The following is a 23,239-nucleotide window of genomic DNA, read 5'->3' as shown; positions in this document are numbered from 1 at the left end:
CACCTACAACCAGTGATCTCACTGAGACTCTAAGCAAGGAGTTACAGTCCGTGATTTCTGAGATACTAATAATATTACTACACAGATCATACACGTAACGTAAGATAGCGAGCCAGCAAGCTAACGTTCGCTAGCGAACAGTACGCTTTAACTTGCAATGAAAATGACTTTCTGACCAAATTAGAAACGTACAAAATCTGAAAATGTAGTTAGACTCTTACCTGTATACATGGATGAACGCTTCACAACAGCGTGTCTTTTCTGTTTGGTTTGTAGTTAGCTACAGCTTGTTTGGCCCATTGTTGTGTCAAGTCACTCCGGTTCACACTGACCATGTGCAGAAAGTAGTCAATCGTAACATTTTCCCACTGATCTTTGTTGATAGAGCCTGCTAAACTCAGGGTAGCAACGTTGTTGAGAGCAGTAGCAACACTTTTGCAGTTCTCCATGGCTAACATTATACCTTTCAAAAAGGCAGCGGTAGCAAGGATTATCTACACTTGCTGAGCAGCTCATGTTATAGACATAAGGTGCTACACGGCAGACAAATCCGAACTCATCTCTCGGCATTGTCACGTCCTGACCAGTAAAGGGGTTATTTGTTATTGTAGTTTGGTCAGGACATGGCAGGGGGTGTTTGTTTTATGTGGTTCGGGGTTTGTTGGGATATGTATTTATGTAAGAGGGGTGTTTGTTTTATGTGTTCCGGGGTTTTTGGGTAATGTTCTTGTTTTTCTATGGTTTTTCTATGTTGTGTATTTCTTTGTTGGCCTGGTATGGCTCTCAATCAGGAACAGCTGTACATCGTTGTTGCTGATTGGGAGTCATACTTAGGTAGCCCTTTTTTCACCTGTCTTTTGTGGGAAGTTGTTTTTGCACTGCTGTGTTTAGCCTGTAATACTGTGCGTCTGTTCGTTTTCTTATTTAAGTGTTCAATAAAAGTTCAAATGAGCACTCAACCCGCTGCGCCTTGGTCTACTACATACGACCGTTACAGGCATGTCCAGTCCATTCATTATCTCAGCCAATCAATGGCTGGCGGGAAGGTTCCTGGCTTTTTCTGTGGCTAAAACAACTAGGCTCGTAATTTAACCATTTTATTTGTATTTACAGATGGTATACAAGTTTGTTATTAAGGCACATGAAAGTTCACATGTTCCAGGAGGCATTTCTGCCCAAAAATTATCTAATGTGCCTTAATGTGCTCCTGTAAAGTAGTGACGTGCGACTTATGCCTAGTTTCCTGAAACGAGTCACATATTATGCTACAGACAGAAGTTGGCAGATCTGCTGTACCTACTTCAGACAAGTTCCAAGATGCTTGTGGGGGTCGTAGAGTAAAACAGAGAACACGTGTGTTTGTGAGAGTCTCATTTTACTATAGAGGAGTCATAAAAGTTTATCAAACCGTTTGGACGCTACAGACAATTTTGCGTGTGAGATGACCGATTTCTAGGATGTCTCATGGTCTGACAAACACCACTCTAGCTCTGCCACCTTTCACTGCAAATATGGAAGTGTTATGTAGGTGGATGTGGGGGATTGAGACGCATCCAATGCAAAAAAAAGGATCATCTCTAGCTTAAATGTATTTATTTTTATTTGGACCAAAATTTTGACAGCTGCTCCATACAGATTGCGAAAAAGTTGGGAAGATATTGTGATGTGCCGATTCCATGGTACATGGTTTATGACCTGATACTGTACACAAAACAAGCCTTGACTGAAGTATTTCAATTTAAATTATTATACCAAATTATTGCCACCAACAAAATGTTATGTATATGTGTCATATAACCATCTCAGCTCTGCAGATTTTGCTGTGAAGAGACAGAATCATTAGATCACTTATTTTGGTATTGCCCTATTGTAACGAGTGTCGTGTGTGGAGGACCAAGACGCAACAGGGAAATGTATACTCATCTTCTCTTTTTAATATATAAGAAGGAGAAACAAAATAAACATGTATACAATTAACAGAAACGACACTAACAGTTCTGTTGGGTGACAAGCACAAAACAGAATACAACTACCGACAATCCACAATACAAACACACCCCTAATTAAAGGACCTTCAATCAGAGGCAACGATAGACAGCTGCCTCCAACTGAAGGCCCCAACACCAATGAACTAAACATAGAAATACAAATGACTAGACAGAACATAGAAATAAACATAGAACAATAACCAAAACCCTGGACTAATAAATCAAATACCCCTCTCTACACACACACACACACACACAACCACATAAAACAAATACCCCCTGCCACGTCCTGACCAAACTAAACACTAACAAATAACACCTTTACAGGTCAGAACGTGACAGTACCCCCCCCAAAGGTGCAAACCCCGGATGCACCTAACAAAAAGAAAATACTAAAATAAACCCCAAAACCAAAAAATTCCCAGCTTATATGGGAGGGAAGGGAGGGCGGCCACCGTCACCGACGATGCCTCTGCAACGCTCCCCCCTTCCCGCATACTAGTCCCTATGGAGGTGGCTCTGGAGTGGGACGTATTCCTCGCTCCGCCACTTGCTCACCCCTCTTTGCAGACTCTGGGGCGAGGTCCCTCTTTGTCGACCTCGGACTTGGGATCCTCGCTACAGGCGACTCCGGCTGTGTCGGACTGGAGGGCGACTCTGGCTGCATCGGACTGGAGAGCGAATCTCTCGGGCATAGGTGCCGGACACTCGGCTGAGGCACTGTCGTCGGGCACTCTGGGTTAGGCACTGTCGCTGGGCACTCTGGGCGAGACGCTGTTGCTGTGCCATCTGGGCGAGGCGCGTGCACTGAAGGCCTGGTACGTGTGGCTGGCATAGGGGACGCCGGACTAGGCCCACATACCTGAGGGCTAGTGCTAGGGGCAAGAGTACGACGAGTTGGGCTGAGCTGCCGCACTGGGAGCCTGGTGCTGGCTTCGAGGGAGTCAGACTAGGGACACACACCTGTAGGCTTGTGCGGGGAGCAGGGATAGGTTGAGCTGGACTAGGCTGCCGCTCGGGAAGCCTGGTGCTGGCTTCGGAGGAGCCAGACTGGAGACACGCACCTGTGGGCTTCTACAAGGAGCAGGAGTAGGATACACCGGGCCTTGGGTAAGTACTGGAAGTCTCGAGCTCACCTCCTGCACAACCCATCCTGGCTGGATGGCAGTAGTAGTCCTGTACGTTCGGGGTGCTGGTACAGGGCGGACTGGGCTATGTAGGGGCCTGATGGTCGCCGTGCGTAGAGGAGGTGTCCTGTAGCCTGGACTTCGGAGGCATACCAGTGGCCAGACGTATTGTGTCCCTAACCTGGAGGTGACTGTCCAGAAGAGGAGCGAGGGGCCCATGTTGCCAGAGCTGCTGAGTGGAGAAGAGAGGAGAGGAGTGTTCCTTCATAAGGCATGAAACAGAATAAATATTGAGTGAAACAGAGAGAAATTAAGGTACCTGAACTTGTCCAATAAGAAATGCATATTTTCATTTTCCTTTGCACGTTGTTCTCTAAATAACATGACCCTGGGTTACTGATGATGAGGAAAACAATTCTGCTCTCTGGTGCTCTCTCTCTCTTTCTCTGCTTCTCTTCTCAACACAGTCAGTCTTTATTTTCCTTCTTTAGGAACCGCCCATTTTCTGTCCATCTCTCTACTCTCCTTCTTACCTCCAATCTTGATGTTACTTTCTGAGCCTCTGGGCATCTAACCTCCCCTACATCAACCCACCTCCAAACCTCTCTCTGAGCCCTCACTTTTAGCCTCTTAAGGCCCCTCTCTCCTAACCTCAGGTCCTCTCCTCCTCATCCCTACCTCTTCAGTTCCTCAAAGCACCTCTACTTCTCCCACTCATGCCATCATGTCCATTTCTCTTGAGCTGCCTCAATCTCAGCTCCTATTTAAAATAATATTTTCGGTCCCAACTTGTTTAACCCCTCAATGCTCATTTAGGGATTTAGCTTTCCCATCACCATTGGCTTCTAATGAATGAATTCAATGCATCCTTTCACTCTTCTTTGACTGTTAACTCTACCCGCTCTCCCTCCATCCATCTCTCTGTGGTCAGAATGCCGACCCAGAGAAGGACAATCCCTCTGCAATAACCAAGAGCTGGAGGACTGTGATGGCTTTCAAGAGGATAGCTCCAACCTGACACGCTTCGATGGAGACTTGCTCAAGCCCACTCACATGGTGAGACCCTTTTATCCTTCGTTATTCCTTTACTCCACTCTCTCCTTCATTGTTATCAGTGAGCCCCTATTGGTCGTATCCCCATCAGCCCCTCTCCCTTAACCTCTTACATCTAGACGTTCCGCTAGCGGAACACCTGCTCCAATATCCAATGATAGGCGTGGCGTGAATTACAAATTCCTCAAAAATACAAAAACTTCAATTTTTCAAACATATGACTATTTCACAGCATTTTAAAGACAAGACTCTCCTTCATCTAACCCCACTGTCCGATTTCAAAAAGGCTTTACAGCGAAAGCAAAACATTAGATTATGTCAGCAGAGTACCAAGCCAGAAATAATCAGACACCAATTTTTCAAGCTAGCATATAATGTCACAAAAACCCAGAAGACAGCTAAATGCAGCACTAACCTTTGATGATCTTCATCAGATGACACACCTAGGACATTATGTTATACAATACATGCATGTTTTGTTCAATCAAGTTCATATTTATATCAAAAAACAGCTTTTTACATTAGCATGTGACGTTCAGAACTAGCATACTTCCGGGGAATTTGCTAACAATTTACTAAATTACTCACGATAAACGTTCACAAAAAGCATAACAATTATTTTAAGAATTATAGATACAGAACTCCTCTATGCACTCGATATGTCCGATTTTAAAATAGCTTTTTGGTGAAAGCACATTTTGCAATATTCTAAGTACATAGCCCAGGCATCACGGGCTAGCTATTTAGACACCCGGCAAGTTTAGCACTCACCAATATCAGATTTACTATTATAAAAGTTTGATTACCTTTTGTTGTCTTCGTCAGAATGCACTCCCAGGACTGCTACTTCAATAACAAATGTTGGTTTGGTCCAAAATAATCCATCGTTATATCCGAATAGCGGCGTTTTGTTCGTGCGTCCCAGACACTATCCGAATGGTAAAGAAGGGTCGCGCGCATGGCGCAATTCGAAATATTCCATTACCGTACTTCGAAGCATGTCAACCGCTGTTTAAAATCCATTTTTATGCCATTTTTCTCGTAAAAAAGCGATAATATTCCGACCGGGAATGTCCATTTAGCTAAACAGAGGAAAGAAAACAAAGCTTTCGGTCGACGCGGGCACGAGCCTGAGTCTCACAGTACTGTAACCAGCCACTACCCAAACGCGCTACTTTTTTTCAGTTTTCTATCCAAAGCCAATAATTATATGCATATTCTAGTTACTGGGCAGGAGTAGTAACCAGATTAAATCGGGTACGTTTTTTATCCAGCCGTGAAAATACTGCCCCCTAGCCATGCCTCACATTCACTCACTTATCAAGAGAACATCCCTGGTCATCTTCTGCCTCTGATTTGGCAGTCTCACGAAACATACATGCTTTGTTTGTAAATGATGTGAGTGTTGGAGTGTGCCCCTGGCTATCCATCTGTAAAAAAAAAAGAAAAAAAGAAAAGGGTGTCGTCTGGTTTGCTTAATATAAAGAACTTGAAATTATTTATATATTTACTTTCACATTTGATACTTAAGTATATTTTAGCAATTACATTTACTTTTGATACTTAAGCCTCCTGCTGTGTTCGTTTCATGTTAATTAATTCTGTGTTCCCGGTCCAAAATGACCGCCCCATTATAGCTGATTATAAATCCATAATAATATATTATCACCTAATGTTGTGTTAGATCTTTTTATCAACTTAAGTTCTTGTGAACATTACAAGTTTTGAACTTCTATTTGCTATTTATGGCCTTGTAATGCCCTGGCCATAGAGAGGGGTTTTTGTTTTCTATTTTGGTTAGGCCAGGGTGTTACATGGGTGGGCGTTCTATGTTTATTTTTCTATGTTGGTTTGTTTCTTTGGTTGGCCGTGTGTGGCTCCCAATCAGGAACAGCTGTAGTTTGTTGTTGCTGATTGGGAGTCATACATAGGCAGCTTGTTTTTCCTTTGGGGTTGGTGGGTGATTGTTTTCTGTTTAGAGTATTTCCTGACAGGACTGTTTTGCTGTCTTTGGTTTATTTTTGTAAAGTGTTCCCTTTTTCAATTAAATTTCAAGATGAACACACATCCTCCGCTGCACCTTGGTTTCATTACTACGACAGCCGTTACAGAATCACCCACCAAAAAACGGACCAAGCAGCGGAGGAAGGAGAAGCACAAGGACCGACGGAACAATAATATGGACTATCGGGAGTCGTGGACCTGGGAGGAGATCAGAGCCGGAGTGGGCCCATGGAAGAAGGCAAAGGAGGACCGGGAATATTACAGTGGAACGCCGATAGCGTTCAAACCGGAGAGGCAGCCCCAATAATTTTTTTGGTGGGGGCACATGGACAGATCGGCGGAGCCGAGAATGGAACCAGAGCCAGTCGGGGTAAAATTGGAGGGGAGCGAAGCAGAGACTGTTAAGGAGTTGATGGGTAAATTGGAGGAGAAGAATATGAGAGAGCTATTGTGTTGGTGTATTAGGCACGGCATTCGCCCTGCAGAGCGTGTCCTAGAAATAATGTCACCTGAGTTAATACTTCATACTTGTCCTGAGGTGCGTGCTAGCTGTCTGGTAAAGACAGTACCAGGCCCACGCACCAGGCCTCCAGTGCGTCAGCCCAGTCCTACTCGTCCTACTCCTGATCCTCGCACTAGCTCTGAGGTGCGTGTATCCAAACTGGCACTTCCAGTACCAGCACCACACATCAGGCTTCCAGTGCTGCAGCCCAGTCCAACTCAGCCTGTTCCCGCTCCCCGCACTAACCCTGAGGTGCGTGTCCCCGAACTGGCACTTCCAGTACCAGCACCACGCATCAGGCCTCCTGTGGGTCTCTCCAGCCTGGTCTATCCTGTGCCTCCTCCCAGGACCAGGCCTCCAGGGGGTCTCTCCAGCCTGGTCTATCCTGTGCCTCCTCCTAGGACCAGGCCTTCAGGGGGTCTCTCCAGCCTGGTCTATCCTGTGCCTCCTCCCAGGACCAGGCCTCCAGTGGGTCTCTCCAGCTTGGTTTCTCCTGTGCCTCCTCCCAGGACCAGGCCTCCTGTGGGTCTCCCCAGCCTGGTGAGTCCTGTGCCTGTGCCCAGAGCCAGGCCTCCTGCATGTCTCCCCAGCCTGGTGAATCCTGGGCCAGAGCCGCCAGAGCCGCCCGCCAGTCCGGAGCCGCCAGAGCTGCCTGCCAGCAGGGCACAGCCAGGGCCGCCCGCCAGCCAGGTGCAGCCAGGGCCACCCGCCAGCCGGGCGCAGCCAGGGGCGCCACCTAAGTGGGCCAAGCCGAGGGTGGAGCGGCGTCCACGTCCCGCACCAGAGTCGCCGCCGTAGGAGGGCCCACCCAGACCCTCCGCTTCTGAGTCAGGTTTTGCGGCCGGAGTCCGCACCTTTGGGGGGGGGGGGGGGGGTACTGTAACGCCCTGGCCATAGAGAGGGGTTTTTGTTTTCTATTTTGGTTAGGCCAGGGTGTTACATGGGTGGGCATTCTATGTTTATTTTTCTATGTTGGTTTGATTCTTTGGTTGGCCGTGTGTGTCTCCCAATCAGGAACAGCTGTAGTTCGTTGTTGCTGATTGGGAGTCATACATAGGCAGCTTGTTTTTCCTTTGGGGTTGGTGGGTGATTGTTTTCTGTTTAGAGTATTTCCTGACAGGACTGTTTTGCTGTCGTCTTTTGTTTATTTTTGTAGTGTTCTCTTTTTCAATTAAATTTCAAGATGAACACACATCCTCCGCTGCACCTTGGTTTCATTACTACGACAGCCGTTACAGGCCTGTAGGCCTGTCACGACTTCCACGGAAGTCGTTTCCTCTCCTTGCTCGGGCGGCGTTCGGCGGTCGGCGTCACCGGTCTTCTAGCCATCGTCAATCCAATTTTCATTTTCCATTTGTTTTGTCTTGTTTTCTACACACCTGGTTTCCATTTCCCTCATTATTTGTTGTGTATTTAACCCTCTGTTCCCCCATGTCTTTGTGTGGGATTGTTTGTTGTAAGTGCTTGTGCACTTGTTTACTGGTGCGCGTCGGGTTTTTATACCCATATTCTGTTGTCTTTTTATGCCGTTGGTTTTTGGATTAAACTGCTCCGGCTACTACCTAGTTCTGCTCTCCTGCGGCTGACATCCCTGCCACCAGTTACGCACCACATTACAAGACCACATTGACCTGAGCCCATACAACTCGTTTTTGAGTAAAAAAAACATAATGTATGGATTATTTTGACTATAACAAATTCTCAGATTAAACATATTGTGCTATTTATCACAGACTACTTTGTGTCAAAGTTTAACAAGGACTCTCTCCTCACCAGTGTCATGATCAAAGATATGATCAAGAGCTTCACATACAGTATATCATTTGGTCATTGTGCTGCCACAGAATGAATTGTGAGCAAGGCCTCAGAAAAGCTTTATTTACAAGAGTTGCGAGAAAAGTTCTATATGTTATTGAAACAATGTTGCGATTGTTTGTGAGAATGACAACATGTTTGATAAATGGGCATGTGCCTGAACTCAATTTTATTGTAGTCTCACCCATTAATTTCTAATGACCAGTCATTTTTGACAGGTGTACAAAAGTGAAATAAAACACCCAAAATGTAATGAAAATCATCAAAATGTATTCTGTGTGTTCAGATGCCCTGTGAGGACAAAGTCATGGAACCTTATGACAATCAGATTAAATTAACTACATTATTCAGAGAGAAAACTTGTAATTTGGTCCAATTCGACCGGAACACAGCAGGAGGGTTAAGTATATTTAAAACCAAATACTTTTAGACTTTATGTAAAAAAATATCTCAAAATGATTTACAATGCAATTCTAAAGAATAGAGTAATGACTTATGTTGCTCAATTATATTAAACAGCTTTATGCTACATATCATAATAACAAAATATTGCATTGACCCCCTCCCCTTTTTTATGGTATTTCTGTTAAAAAATGTTGTACATGTTTTAAAATGTTCTAAAACCCTGTTTTTGCTTTGTCATCATGGGCTATTGTGTGTAGATTGCTGAAAAAAAAATATCATATTTAATCAATTTTAGAATAAGGCTGTGACGTAACAAAATGTGGAAAAAGTCAAGGGGTCTGAATACTTTCTGTAGAGAAAAAGCTTGCCAAACTGTAGGCCCTACATGACTGGCAGGCTAAGTATGTGTATGGGCAAAATGTGTCTATCCATATAGCTGATAGGAGCTGAAAGGTAGGTAATAATACCTATTGAAAACTAATATTGAGAAACTGAAGGGATTCATAGGGATTTGCTATCTGCTCCAGACAAAGTACAGATTTTCCCGTCTTTCATTTTAAAGGGGCAATCTGCAGTTCCTTCTTCCATTTTTGGACTTTCGAATTAATGGAATGTACTAATTTATTCTTGAAGAATACAACTTATAAATGCCTCATGAGCATAGTTCAACTGCCGTACCCCATCAGAACCCAAAAGATAAGCTTTTTCACTCCAATGTTTGTAAACAAATAAATGTAAACAAATATTTTAGCCTCAAACATGGTTAAAAATATAATGTTGGTATCATAGATGGTCAGTCCCTGCATCCATAGATCTGTCTATGAATTTGAGAGTGGTTACATTTCTGCAGACCTATCCCTCAGCTTTTTACCAAAACGGGTGGAGGCGTCACTTTGTTTTTGTTTCAGCAGCTGATTGACACTTTTAAAGCTTGGGATTTAGGCTTTGACAGGGGAAATGATATACAGTGAAATGAACAAAAAAGGGATTATATTGATGTTCTGTTATCTCATATTAAAGATTGTATCTAATGTAAGTGGCTAGAAACAAGCTGTCACGTCCTGACCAGTAAAAGGGGTTATTTATCATTGTAGTTGATCAGGGCGTGGCAGGGGGTGTTTGTTTTGTGTGGTTCGGTGTTTTTGGTTTATGTTCTATATTTTCTATTTCTATGTGTATATCTAGTTTTCTATTTCTATGTTGGGTTTTTGGCAATGACCTCCAATTAGAGGCAGCTGGTTGTCATTGTCTCTAATTGGAGGCCATATTTAGTTGGGTTGGTTTTCACTTGTGTTTTGTGGGTGCTTGTTTCCAGTATAGTCTGTGCACCTTACTGGACTGTTTTCGTCATCAGTTTATTTTGTTTAAGTGTTTGGCCTCAAATTGCCTTAGCCTTCTCTTGTCACCAAGGCTCCTCGACAATCTCCTCTCTCATAGAAATAGAACAATTATATTTCTATGTCTGCTCCCGTTATATCCACTCCTGAGTCCTAAGTGGTGAGATGGAGCTTCCGTCTGTGTCTCTCAGAAGGAGGGTCTGAGTCAGACTCTTACGGCATGGATATAGGATGTTGTTCCTTATAAAAGAGTTGTGTGTGTAGATATTATAGTCTGTATTACGATATTGGCCTCTGTAATCAGTTTGATACAATCATTTTGTTGTAAATTTGACCCTTATCATTTCTCTGAACTATTATTATCAAATTGTATTTACGCAACTATTCCTTGTATATTTTCACATCACTTTGTATTTCATGTTTTTATGAAAAAGTATTGAAATCATGATGATTCAATTTAATGAAAGGATGAGGATTGATTAAGGTTACTTCTCAATCAAGCAAATACATTTAGCTAACTTGAAAGGCAAAGTTTATCCAGTAATGAAATAAATATTGAATGGTGAAATTCAGAAACACCAACAACCTGAGGGAACTGATGACTCGGGCAGGAAAAGGAGCTGGCATTTAGAATCATGTTAGTGACATCTGGCATTTCTGAGCCAGGGCATCTGTGTTTGCTCCTCTGTCTTTGTTTCCATCTGCAGTGGAACCACTGTGCTCAATCAGAGTGGATGCCTAGGTTAATAAGATCGTGTCCCAAATGGCACGCTATTCCCTTTATCGTGCACTACTTTTGACCAGAGCCGTAAGTAGTGCAATATGTAGGCAATAAGGGTGACATTTGGGACGCGGACTAAGACTTGCGTTCAGTTCACTGTAGTTCCCCTCTGTCAACACTACTGGAAGACTGCAAAACAAACGCCAATGACCTTACATAGGTCAGAAGTGGGATGGCGACTGTGAGGCCCTCAGAATACCTGGGTAGACGTGTGAAGGGGCTTGAAAGAATGTCGAATCACAGGGACGTGCCTTACCATTTGTTGAGTGCAGTGTAGCCATCCTCGTTGTATGAGCCACGGTACAATTCCCACTAAGTGCGCTAACCCTATTGATGTGATGTGCAAGGTGTTTTCCTTTCATGCCGGAGACCAGGGTTTGCTTCCCACTCCCTGAATCCAGAAAGCTAATTGAGGACCTTATTACTGACGAATGTGTTTGTTTTTATGACCATGGTTTTCTTTCTGCTTGCATTTCTATTTTTATATGTGTATTTTCTGTAATTTATGTCATTTGTAAAAGAGACCTTGGTCTCAATAAAGGTTAAATAAAACAATTTAAAATATCAAACCGTCTCATTTTCAGGGAAGTCACTTCTGGCACCCTGCATACTGTACGTACTGTTATACAGGTCAGTCAGTCCAATGAAAGAACAGCATATGGTGATGACACACAATCACTGCTGTATAAAGGTTTACACATCCTAGATCAGTATAGTCAATGGAGATGCTGTATGTAGATTTGAATACATAGGAAGTTATGATAATGCTAATTCACTCCTGTTGAAGGATTCATACTCTAGTCAAGTGTTTACCAACTCCAGTCTTCGAGTACATTTTTGTTGTTGTCCTGGACAAACTCACCATGACAAAGGAATAAGTTAGTCCTAAATATTTCAGAAACTAAAAGCATTGTATTTGGGACAAGTAATTCACTAAACCCTAAACCTCAACTAAATCTTGTAATGAATAATGCGGAAATTGAGCAAATTGAGGAGACTAAACTGATTGGAGTAACCCTGGATTGTAAATTGTCCTGGTCAAAACATATTGATACAACAGTAGCTAGGATGGGGAGAAGTCTTTCTATAATAAAGAGCTTCTCTGCCTTCTTAACAGCACTATCAACAAGGCAGGTCCTACAGGCCCTAGTTTTGTCACACCTGGACTACTGTTCAGTCATGTGGTCAAGTGCCACAAAGAGGGACTTAGGAAAATTGCAATTGGCTCATAACAGAGCAGCACGGCTGGCACTTGGATATACACAGAGAGCTAACATTAATAATATGCATGACCATCTCTCTTGGCTCAAAGTGGAGGAGAGATTGACTTCATCACTACTTGTTTCGTAAAAGTGTTGACATGCTGAATGCACCGAGTTGCCTGTTAAGCACACAGCTCGGACACCCATGCATACCCCAGAAGACATGGGACCAGAGGTTTCTTCACAGACTGGTTACCTTATTCTGCACTCCAAACTTTTAATCCATGAGTCTGGGAGAGAACATATAGGCCTAGGTGATGCTGTTGGTTCATTGATTGTGCAGGCCATTTTACAGAGTTAGCCTAAAATTATTGTGAATTTGTATTAGATTTTTAATAGCCTAGTAATAGGGATTTCTTTTTTTCAGAATTAATAGGCTGACACATTACCTTTAGATACAGAATATCTCACCACTGTTCATTTCCATCTCCTCCTCTCTCTCCTTAATTCCTTTCTTGAGTGCGCAGAGAGAGGGGCTGTCAACCGTTTAATGAGTATGTTTTGTTGTGAAAACATGTTACTATCGATGTTGCCGAATTAAGCACTGGGTAGCTGCAAGAATAGGGTTGGAGAGCCCATTTCATACAGAGTTTGGGTGGAATGTCACCTGTCACGCAGCTCCTCAAACACTGGTTGATGCGTAGAGTGAAATAAGTCTTATAAGCCCAGACATTTCTTTATGCAATCCCATGTGAAAGCAGTTTGATGGTTGCTGCTAAAAAGAGGTGGATCCCAGCTGCTACTATATTTATTTCTCAGCTGCTCATATTAAGCACATGCTATGCTATAAAACTGGAGTAGCCTACCCGGCATGATTGAAAAACGAACCAGTGGGAAAGCGGCCACCATTTCGAGTGCACTATTCGAGTGCATGCAGATGTCTTTTTTTTACCCTGCATTATTAAATGGGCAGGAATTTCAAATACAATTCTAAATCGAAGCAAATTTCATACACTACATGACCAAAAGTATGTGGACACCTGCTCATCGAACATCTCATTCTAAAATCATTGGCATTAATATGGAGTTGGTCCCCCCTTTGCTGCTATAACAGCCTCCACTCTTCAGGGAAGGCTTTCCATTAAATGTTGGAACATTGCTGCGTGGACTTGCTTACATTCAGCCACAAGAGTATTAGTGAGGTCAGGCACTAATGTTGGGCGAAAAGGCCTGGCTCACAGTCAGCGTTCCAATAATTCCCAAAGGTGTTCGATTGGGTTGAGGTCAGGGCTCTGTGCAGGCCAGTCAAGCTCTTCCACGCCGATCTCGACAAACCATTTCTGTATGGACTTTGTGTACGGGGGCATTGTCATGCTGAAACAGTAAAGGGCCTTCTCCAAACTGTTGCCACAAAGTTGGAAGCACAGAATCGTTTAGAATGTCATTGTATGCTGTAGCGTTAAGATTTCCCTTAACTGAAACTAAGGGGCCTAGCCCTAACCATGAAAAACAGCACCATTATTCCCCCTCCACCAAACTTTACAGTTGGCACTATGCATTCGGGCAGGTAGTGTTCTCCTTGCATCTGCCAAACCCAGATTTGTCCGTCGGACTGCCAGATGGTGAAGCTTGATTCATCACTCCAGAGAACGCGCTTCCACTGCTCCAGAGTCCAATGGCAGCATGCTTTACACCACTCCAGCCGACGCTTGGTATTGGTGATCTTAGGCTTGTGTGCAGCTGCTTGGCCATGGAAACTCATTTCATGAAGCTCCTGATGAACAGTTCTTGTGCTGACGTTGCTTCCAGAGGAAGGTTGGAACTCGTTAGTGAGTTTTGCAACCGAGGACAGACTTTTATTACGTGCTACGCGCGTCAGCACTCGGTGTTCCCCTTCTGTGAGCTTGTGTGGCCTACCACTTCGTGTCTGAGCCGTTGTTGCTCCTAAACGTTTCCATTTCACAATAACAGCACTTCCAGTTGACCAAGGCAGCTCTAGCAGGGCAGAAATTTGACAAACTGACTTGTTGGAAAGGTGGCATCCTATGTCGGTGCCATGTTGAAAGTCACTGAGCTCTTCAGTAAGGCCATTCTATTGTCAATGTTTGTCTTTGGAGATTGCATGGCGGTGTGTTTGATTCTATATATCTGTCAGCAATGGGTGTGGTTGATATAGCTGAATCCACTAATTTGAAGGGGTGTCCACATACTTTTCTGTATGTAGTGTATTAGTAAAGACAAGATTAAATTGAGAATAGTCTGATGGGTCAAAATATGATCACTTGATGAGAGAACAGACTGTGCAGCTAGAGGCAAGGAACAGAGGACAAGCTTTTCTGCGACTTTCTCAAATCATCAATAGCCTATAATCACATGATGCAGCCCATATATGTTTTGATTTCTAACACGTTCTAAGATATGCATCAATCACAGCTAAAGTTGCCAATTAACTCTAAATCTATCGTATAGGATCAGTTTCAAATGATTACTTTTACGCTCAACATAGCCACTTCATATGCGCATTCACTCCGGAATGGGAATAATAAAGTGCAATTATATTTTTATTACTATCAATCATTCTATTTAACATTTTGGGACAAAGTAACGCCCCTATTAACACAAATTGCAACATACATCACTCAAATCAGTGCTTCCTAGTTCCATATATCAAACAGTTATTTCAGTTATATTAAAACCTGAAAAATCTGGAGTGCCCTGCTGATTACAGACCCATAAGTTTAATAAATTGTAACAATATGATAATAACAAAGCTCATAAGAAACAGAATGGCAAATGTCTTTCCATTGTGGTATGGGTCAGACTGACCCGCACAGTTTCAACACAAAACAGTCAAAGCATCAAGTGAAAACAGTCAAAACTTTATTTTGTCTTGTCAGACATTTCACAAAGAAGAAATAAAATAACATTTTACTTCAAAAACTATATTTAAGAACTATTTGTTAAACATATTTCCTTTCTCACGAACAAGCATTTTCTGTTTCCCCAAGTACCGTAATTTCCGGACTATTAAGCGCACCTGAATATAAGCCGCACCCACTGAATTTAAAAAAAAGTATTATTTTCAACATAAATAAGCCGCACATGTCTATAAGCCACAGGTGCCTACCGGTACATTGAAACAAATGAACTTTACACAGGCTTTAACGAAACACGGCTTGTAAAATAAATAGGCTTTAACCTGTTGGGGCTAGGGGGCAGTATTGACACGGCTGGATAAAAAACGTACCCGATTTAATCTGGTTACTACTCCTGCCCAGTAACTAGAATATGCATATAGTTATTGGCTTTGGATAGAAAACACCCTAAAGTTTCTAAAACTGTTTGAATGGTGTCTGTGAGTATAACAGAACTCATATGGCAGGCAAAAACCTGAGAAGATTTCATGCAGGAAGTGGCCTGTCTGACAAGGTGTCGTTCTTCTTGTCTCTGTTTATTGAAGAGTGAGGATCTTAGCTGTCCCGTGACACTTCCTACGGCTGCCATAGGTTCTCAGAAGGCGGCAAAACGCAGAATCGTGGCTTTGCAGGCTCTGGCTGAAAAAAAGTAGCGCGTTTGGGTAGTGGCTGGTTACAGTACTGTGAGACTCAGGCTCGTGCCCGCGTCGACCGAAAGCTGTGTTTTCTTTCCTCTGTTTAGCTAAATGGACATTCCCGGTCGGAATATTATCGCTTTTTTACGAGAAAAATTGCATAAAAATGGATTTTAAACAGCGGTTGACATGCTTCAAAGTACGGTAATGGAATATTTAGATTTTTTTTGTCACGAATTGCGCCATGCGCACGACCCTGATTTACCATTTCGGATAGTGTCTGGGACGCACGAACAAAACGCCGCTATTCGGATATAACGATGGATTATTTTGGACCAAACCAACATTTGTTATTGAAGTAGCAGTCCTGGGAGTGCATTCTGACGAAGACAACAAAAGGTAATCAAACTTTTGTAATAGTAAATCTGATATTGGTGAGTGCTAAACTTGCCGGGTGTCTAAATAGCTAGCCCGTGATGGCTGGGCTATGTACTTAGAATATTGCAAAATGTGCTTTCACCAAAAAGCTATTTTAAAATCGGACATATCGAGTGCATAGAGGAGTTCTGTATCTATAATTCTTAAAATAATTGTTATGCTTTTTGTGAACGTTTATCGTGAGTAATTTAGTAAATTGTTAGCGAATTCCCCGGAAGTTTGCGGGGGGTATGCTAGTTCTGAACGTCACATGCTAATGTAAAAAGCTGTTTTTTTATATAAATATGAACTTGATTGAACAAAACATGCATGTATTGTATAACATAATGTCCTAGGGTTGTCATCTGATGAAGATCATCAAAGGTTAGTGCTGCATTTAGCTGTCTTCTGGGTTTATGTGACATTATATGCTAGCTTGAAAAATGGGTGTCTGATTATTTCTGGCTTGGTACTCTGCTGACATAATCTAATGTTTTGCTTTCGTTGTAAAGCCTTTTTGAAATCGGACAGTGTGGTTAGATTAACGAGAGTCTTGTCTTTAACCTGTTATGGCTAGGGGGCAGTATTTTCACGGCTGGATAAAAAACATACCCGATTTAATCTGGTTACCACTCCTACCCAGTAACTAGAATATGCATATACTTATTACATATGGATAGAAAACACCCTAAAGTTTCTAAAACTGTTTGAATGGTGTCTGTGAGTATAACAGAACTCAAATGGCAGGTCAAAACCTGAGAGATTCCTTTACAGGAAGTGGCCTGTCTGACCATTTCTTGAACTTCTTTTCCATCTCTATCTTTTACTAAGGATCTCTGCTCTAACGTGACACTTCCTACGTCGTCCATAGGCGCTCAGAGCCCGGGAAAAAACAGAATGCCATCATCCCAGCCCCAGGCTGAAACACATTATCGCCTTTCTCAAGTGGCCGATCAAGGGACTCTGGGCTTAGGCGCGTGACCCGACCGCCCCCGCCTTTGTGATTTTTTCCTCTGTTTGCCGAAAAGGAGATTCCCTGTCGGAATATTATCGCTTTTCTACGAGAAAAATGGCGTAAAAATTGATTTTAAACAGCGGTTGACATGCTTCGAAGTACGGTAATGGAATATTTAGAATTTTTTTGTCACGAATTGCGCCATGCGCACGACCCTTCTTTACCATTTCGGATAGTGTCTGGAACGCACGAACAAAACGCCGCTATTCGGATATAACGATGGATTATTTTGGACCAAACCAACATTTGTTATTGAAGTAGCAGTCCTGGGAGTGCATTCTGACGAAGACAACAAAAGGTAATGAAACTTTTATAATAGTAAAGCTGATATTGGTGAGTGCTAAACTTGCCGGGTGTCTAAATAGCTAGCCCGTGATGCCTGGGCTATGTACTTAGAATATTGCAAAATGTGGTTTCACCAAAAAGCTATTTTAAAATCGGACATATCGAGTGCATAGAGGAGGTCTGTATCTATAATTCTTAAAATAATTGTTATGCTTTTTGTGAACGTTTATCGTGAGTAATTTAGTAAAATGTTAGCGAATTCCTCCGGAAGTTTGCGGGGGGTATCCTAGTTCTGAACATCACATGCTAATGTAAAAAGCTGGTTTTTGATATAAATATGAACTTGATTGAACAAAACATGCATGTATTGTATAACATAATGTCCTAGGGTTGTCATCTGATGAAGATCATAAAAGGTTAGTGCTGCATTTAGCTGTCTTCTGGGTTTTTGTGACATTATATGCTAGCTTGAAAAATGGGTGTCTGAATATTTCTGGCTTGGTACTCTGCTGACATAATCTAATGTTTTGCTTTCGTTGTAAAGCCTTTTTGAAATCGGACAGTGTGGTTAGATAAAGGAGAGTCTTATCTTTAAAATGCTGTGAAATAGTCATATGTTTGAAAAATTGAAGTTTTTGTATTTTAGAGGAGTTTGTATTTCGCGCCACGCCCATCATTGGATATTGGAGCAGGTGTTCCGCTAGCGGAACGTCTAGATGTAAGAGGTTAAATAGCTGTAAAATAGTCATATGTTTGAGAAATTGAAGTAATAGCATTTCAAAGGTTTTGAAAATCGCGCCACAGGATTCAACTGGCTGTTGCGTAGGTGGGACGATTTCGTCCCGCCTAGCCCAGAGAGGTTAACGAAACACGGCTTGTAACAAAAATAAATAGGCTTTAACAAAACACGGCTTGTAACAAAAAAAGAAAATTGCAGTAAGCTTTAGTTGTCTTTTTGCACTGAGTCAATTCCTCACGCTGCTGTTTCCAACGTCTTATCATCGACTCATTAAGACCAAGCTCCCGTGCAGCAGCTCTATTTCCTTTTCCAACAGCCAGATCAATCGCCTTCAACTTGAAAGCTGCATCATATGCATTTCTCCGTGTCTTCGCCATGATGAGGGTGACAAAATGACTACCGTAATCAGAATGATGGGAAGTTTGAGAGCGCTCAATTTAATCTAAACAGTAAACAAAAAAGTTGTTTGACCTTAACCCGTTCGGCAATTTCATTGGTCTAATGAAAGTTTCATGCCGCCAAAAAACTGAGCACGTCACAGAATGTGTTTTTTTGGAAGAAAAAAAATTGAAAGCGGGAAAAATCCATATATTATCCACGTCATTGTTTAAGCCGCGATGTTCAAAGCGTGGGAAAAAGTTGCGGCTTATAGTCCGGAATTTACGGTAGGCATTTCTTTTGGTATTTCCCTGGAACAATTTTTTGATTACATTGGAAGCTAACAGTCTACCTTGACTTCGTTGTGGTGATGGAGACCATTCTACCATCTTTAGACTTCCATGTCCTCTGTTCTCTGGATGCTGGTTGTTGCATGCTCTCTCCATCTGATGGAGGAGATGGTATGGCAGACTCCTCTGAATCCTCTTCACCAAAGAAGAATTCACAATCTGGATCATCAGCAGGATTGTCCTCTGTCTCTGAAATGTCCTCTGTCTCTGAAATGTCCTCTGTCTCTGAAATGTCCTCTGTCTCTGAAATGTTCTCTGTCTCTGAAATGTCCTCTGTCTCTGAAACCGCTTCTTCTATTTCACTGTCACAGTCCAGAATTTGTGATAAGGCTTCATTGACTGAAAATCTTCTGGAGCTCATTTTTGAGTGTCTGTGTCAGAGATTTGCGCTCTCGCACTGAGAAGGAGAAGCTTGGGGAAACTCCTTTTCAACCAAACATAATTATAAAAGTGCAACCAGAACTAGTCAAAACAAAATACATCAAAGACACTTGTTACTTTTGGACCTGTGGAAATATCTATACACATGAATGCCTCTGGGTCAAAATGACCTACAACGTCACTTTTGCTACAACACATCAGTGTGTCCACATTTTGAAGTTAGGTTCATGGCCCTAATTGAGGAAAAGTGATTTAATTTCATGAAGAAAAAGAGAGGTTAACTATTATTTTAGACAAATCAAAGTGGAAATGGGTCAATCATAACAGGAGGGTTAATAAAAAAATTATACAAATGTCCATAAGCAAGAATATACAAAAATAATACATAATCTGATTAATCAATGTTCCCTCTAAAACATTAAAACAAAAATTGCAGGTCTTGTGAGCAAAAACCTGAACATTGTGAGAATTCTGTGCAACTTCCAGAGCGTTTACAGTGAAAACAGAGGCTGTACTTAGGTTACAGTTTTAGACAGTAGGCACTAGGCTGTTGTGGCTTTTTGAACATATCAGGGTGGCATACTAACAAAACCAATGAAGCAAATCCCATAACATTTTCACATGGAAATAGCTTTTTAAGTCTATGATATAGCCTACAGTAGGCTTTATGTGGTGTTCAATGCAGGCCTACATTCCATGAGACTCACATCGTGGCCTTATTTTTCTTTTTTCTTTTGACAAAACTGCTCCACTTTACTACAGCACACACTTGTAAACGTCGTATGAAAATCAACCAGGCAGTATCTCTGACATTTTCTGGCATTTGTGCACATATATTTAATCAGATATCACTTCATAAATCATTTTCGTCAAGACACTAATGCAGTTAATATTTAATTGTCTGAAATACCCGATCATTTGCTTCCGCCACCGCATTAAAATCCCCACATATTAAAACTGAATATCCCACACATAAATAGGCCTTAGTTTTATAAATAATAACTTTTTCTTATTTGCATCAGGTGCTGTATATACATTTATCATTTGTATTTTCGTTCCTCTAGAGAAGCAGCCCAATATTAAATCATCGATGTCTCCAAAGTCTGTTACTGTAAGCTCTTTTTACTTATTTGCTTACCTACTACTTTTCCTTGCCATTATCATTCTTCACCTGATGATAAGACAAGATGTGAATTTTTTTATGGGGGTCCCTAGGTTGCCGGTTTGCCTGGGAGGGAATCCCAGGGCAATAAAAGGTTGATGAGGCCATAAACATCTTATGAATCATTAATACATCATTTAAAAGTTGTTTATAAATGTGTGAATAATTTGTTTACTAACATTGACAAATGTGGGAGTAATGATTAAAAAATGGTGAGCAAATGCCTTGAAATAGTTTATTACTGAACATTATAAAGTGTTACCATTGTGTACTCTACTCTTATATAATGTATTGTGCTCCCACGTCGTTGCAGACTGTAAATTGTCACTCCATTTACACAAACAAGTCTTATGAAAGCCTAATTGGCTGATGTGATGTAGTATGCGGGACGTAGCCACAAAAGGGTGACAGAAAAGTGGGAGGAAAGTAAACTGTAGCTTCATGGAGTTTGTACGTCCTAGGTGCGTGAAACTGTCACCAACCGCCAACTAGCAATCACATATGGGCTAGTTTATGATGAATTTTCAACGGCTGTCAAGTGAGCATGGAAATTGGAGGGGAGAGCTGTCTACCTATAAAACACATTGGCAAAGAGATTTACATGCTGTGCCAGGTGTGAAACACTGGATGTGAGGACGTCAATGATGAGACTTGCGGGCATTTTTAGTCTTAGTATCTAAAATGTATGAAGCATTAATACAATAATAGCACAAGGATGTGTAAAAAGAGAACAATATCAATGTTGTAGGCTACATCAGTATGTGAGAACATGTACCTCAAAATGGGACTCTCTCTGGCTTTGTCTCTGTCTCTGTCTTTTCTCTTTCTCAGTCTTTCTCAATCTCTTTCTCTCTAGCTCTCTCTCTCTCTCTCTCTCTGTCACTCTTTCTCTCTCCCTTTGTCTCTCTTCCTCCCTTCACTATGGGAGGAATAATGAAAACTGATGCGTTCTGGGAAACTGATCACATGTCCTGGTTCCTTGTCCTCTCCTGATTGGAACACTTAGATGTTCTGTCCCAGTTGATTAAGTTTGTTTTATGTGTTTTATGGATGTTGCTGTTTACGCACAAGTTGATTGGAGGGAGCCATTTTACTTCTTTTTTTTCTGAGTCACTCAAGACTCGAGATTCATTGGGCTAAAAATGCTATAATGGGGGAGAGAGACCTGAAAGGATGAGACCCTACACCAAAAACAAACTTCTTCAACACTCAATGGCAGATGTAGAACTGCATATCTTTAGGATAAGGGTTAGGGCTAGTTGACATGGTTGACAGTTACATCTACAAACCATCTATTTGGGACTAATAAAATGTTACCATATCTCGTTCTCTGTTCACGGTGGAACCCGTCTGAGATGCCCAGCCCAGCGACATGTGGGAACACATTGTCACCTTCAACGCCCTCGGTACGTATAGAACCTTTTTAGGTTAGTAATTACTAGTACTGGCAGTTCTGTCAACACCTCAGAGACACCTCTTAAAACGTTAAGGGAAAGAAATTTGTTTTCAGATGGCATCTTTGTGCTAGTCTCAGGACATTGCCTCAGTGTGAGTCTTTTTAACACGCTCAAAACATAGACAAAACCCTCATGAAAATCGACCCAAAAAAGTGGGCTGATGGCTTACTTTTGGTATTACAGCCTACTGTCTCTTTCTGAGGGTCTTCTAAAACGTAAAGAACACAGGTATGGTCATGAAGAATAGTCATATGTGAAGTATAGTTATACGTTAGATACAAGGACATTGCAACAGCATGAGTCTATTTAGCTTTCTGAAAACGTAGACAAAACGACCATTGAAATCACCATTAACGTCAAGCTTTGTTTAGGAATAATATTTGCTGCATGTGTCAGGAGTGATTGCTAGATGCCATTATTGTAATGTCCTCTTTGTGTGAAGAGGAGTGAATGTAGATGGACACCATTAAACTACTAGAGAAATGGCAACATACTACTTGTATGCTAGTTCCCTTGTGGCTATTTGTATTTGTATTCATTATGGATGCCCAATAATAAAGGCAGCAGCTACTCTTCCTGGGGTCCAGCAAAATTAAGGCAGTAACACAACATTACAATACATTCACAACAGATTTCACAACACATTAAGTGTGCCCTCAGGCCACTACTCTACTACCACATATCTAGAACACAAAATCCATGTGTACGTGTGTGTATAGTACGTATGTTATCGTGTGTTGCTTCACAGTCCCCGCTGTTCCATATGGTGTATATTTAATTAACTGTGTTTTAAATCAAATTTTACGGCTTGCATCAGTTACTTGATGTGGAATAGAGTTCCATGCAGTCATGGCTCTATGTAGTACTGTGTGCCTCCCATAGTCTGTTCTGGGCTTGGGGACTGTGAAGAGAACTCTGGTGGCATGTCGTGGGGTATGCATGGGAGTCTTAGCTGTGTACCAGTAGTTCAAACAGACAGCTTGGTGCATTCAACATGTCAATACCTCTCACAAATACAAGTGGTGATGAAATCAATCTCTCCTCCACTTTGAGCCAGGAGAGACTGACATGCATATTATTAATGTTAGCTCTCTGTGTACATCTAAGGGCCAGCCGTGCTGCCCTGTTCTGAGCCAATTGCAATTTTCTTAAGTCCATCTTTGCGGCACCTGACCACACGACTGAACAGTAGTCCAGGTGTAACAAAACTAGGGACTGTAGGACCTGCCTTGTTGATAGTGCTGTTAAGTGCTTTATTATGGACAGACTTCTCCCCATCTTAGCTACTGTT

At 42.0% G+C, this 23,239-nt stretch overlaps 1 protein-coding gene across 1 annotated transcript in view; it reads right to left on the bottom strand.

The window, feature by feature from the left end:
* Positions 1–2,542: 2,542 nt before the first annotated feature.
* The window catches only part of trhrb (thyrotropin-releasing hormone receptor b), a 30,111-nt gene continuing 9,414 nt past the window's right edge, over positions 2,543–23,239 (bottom strand). Inside the window, exons 4-6 of the mRNA XM_082970074.1 lie at positions 3,297–3,347; positions 2,952–3,062; positions 2,543–2,723 (exon numbers count right to left, since the gene is read on the bottom strand). Of these exons, the coding sequence (XP_082826200.1) occupies positions 2,543–2,723; positions 2,952–3,062; positions 3,297–3,347 (343 nt within the window). The remainder of the gene's footprint in view (positions 2,724–2,951; positions 3,063–3,296; positions 3,348–23,239) is intronic.

This window comes from Salmo salar, chromosome 27, assembly GCF_965601325.2.
Source record: "Salmo salar chromosome 27, fSalSal1, whole genome shotgun sequence".
Lineage (NCBI taxonomy): Eukaryota > Metazoa > Chordata > Actinopteri > Salmoniformes > Salmonidae > Salmo > Salmo salar.
This window is presented reverse-complemented; position numbering and strand designations above follow the sequence as displayed.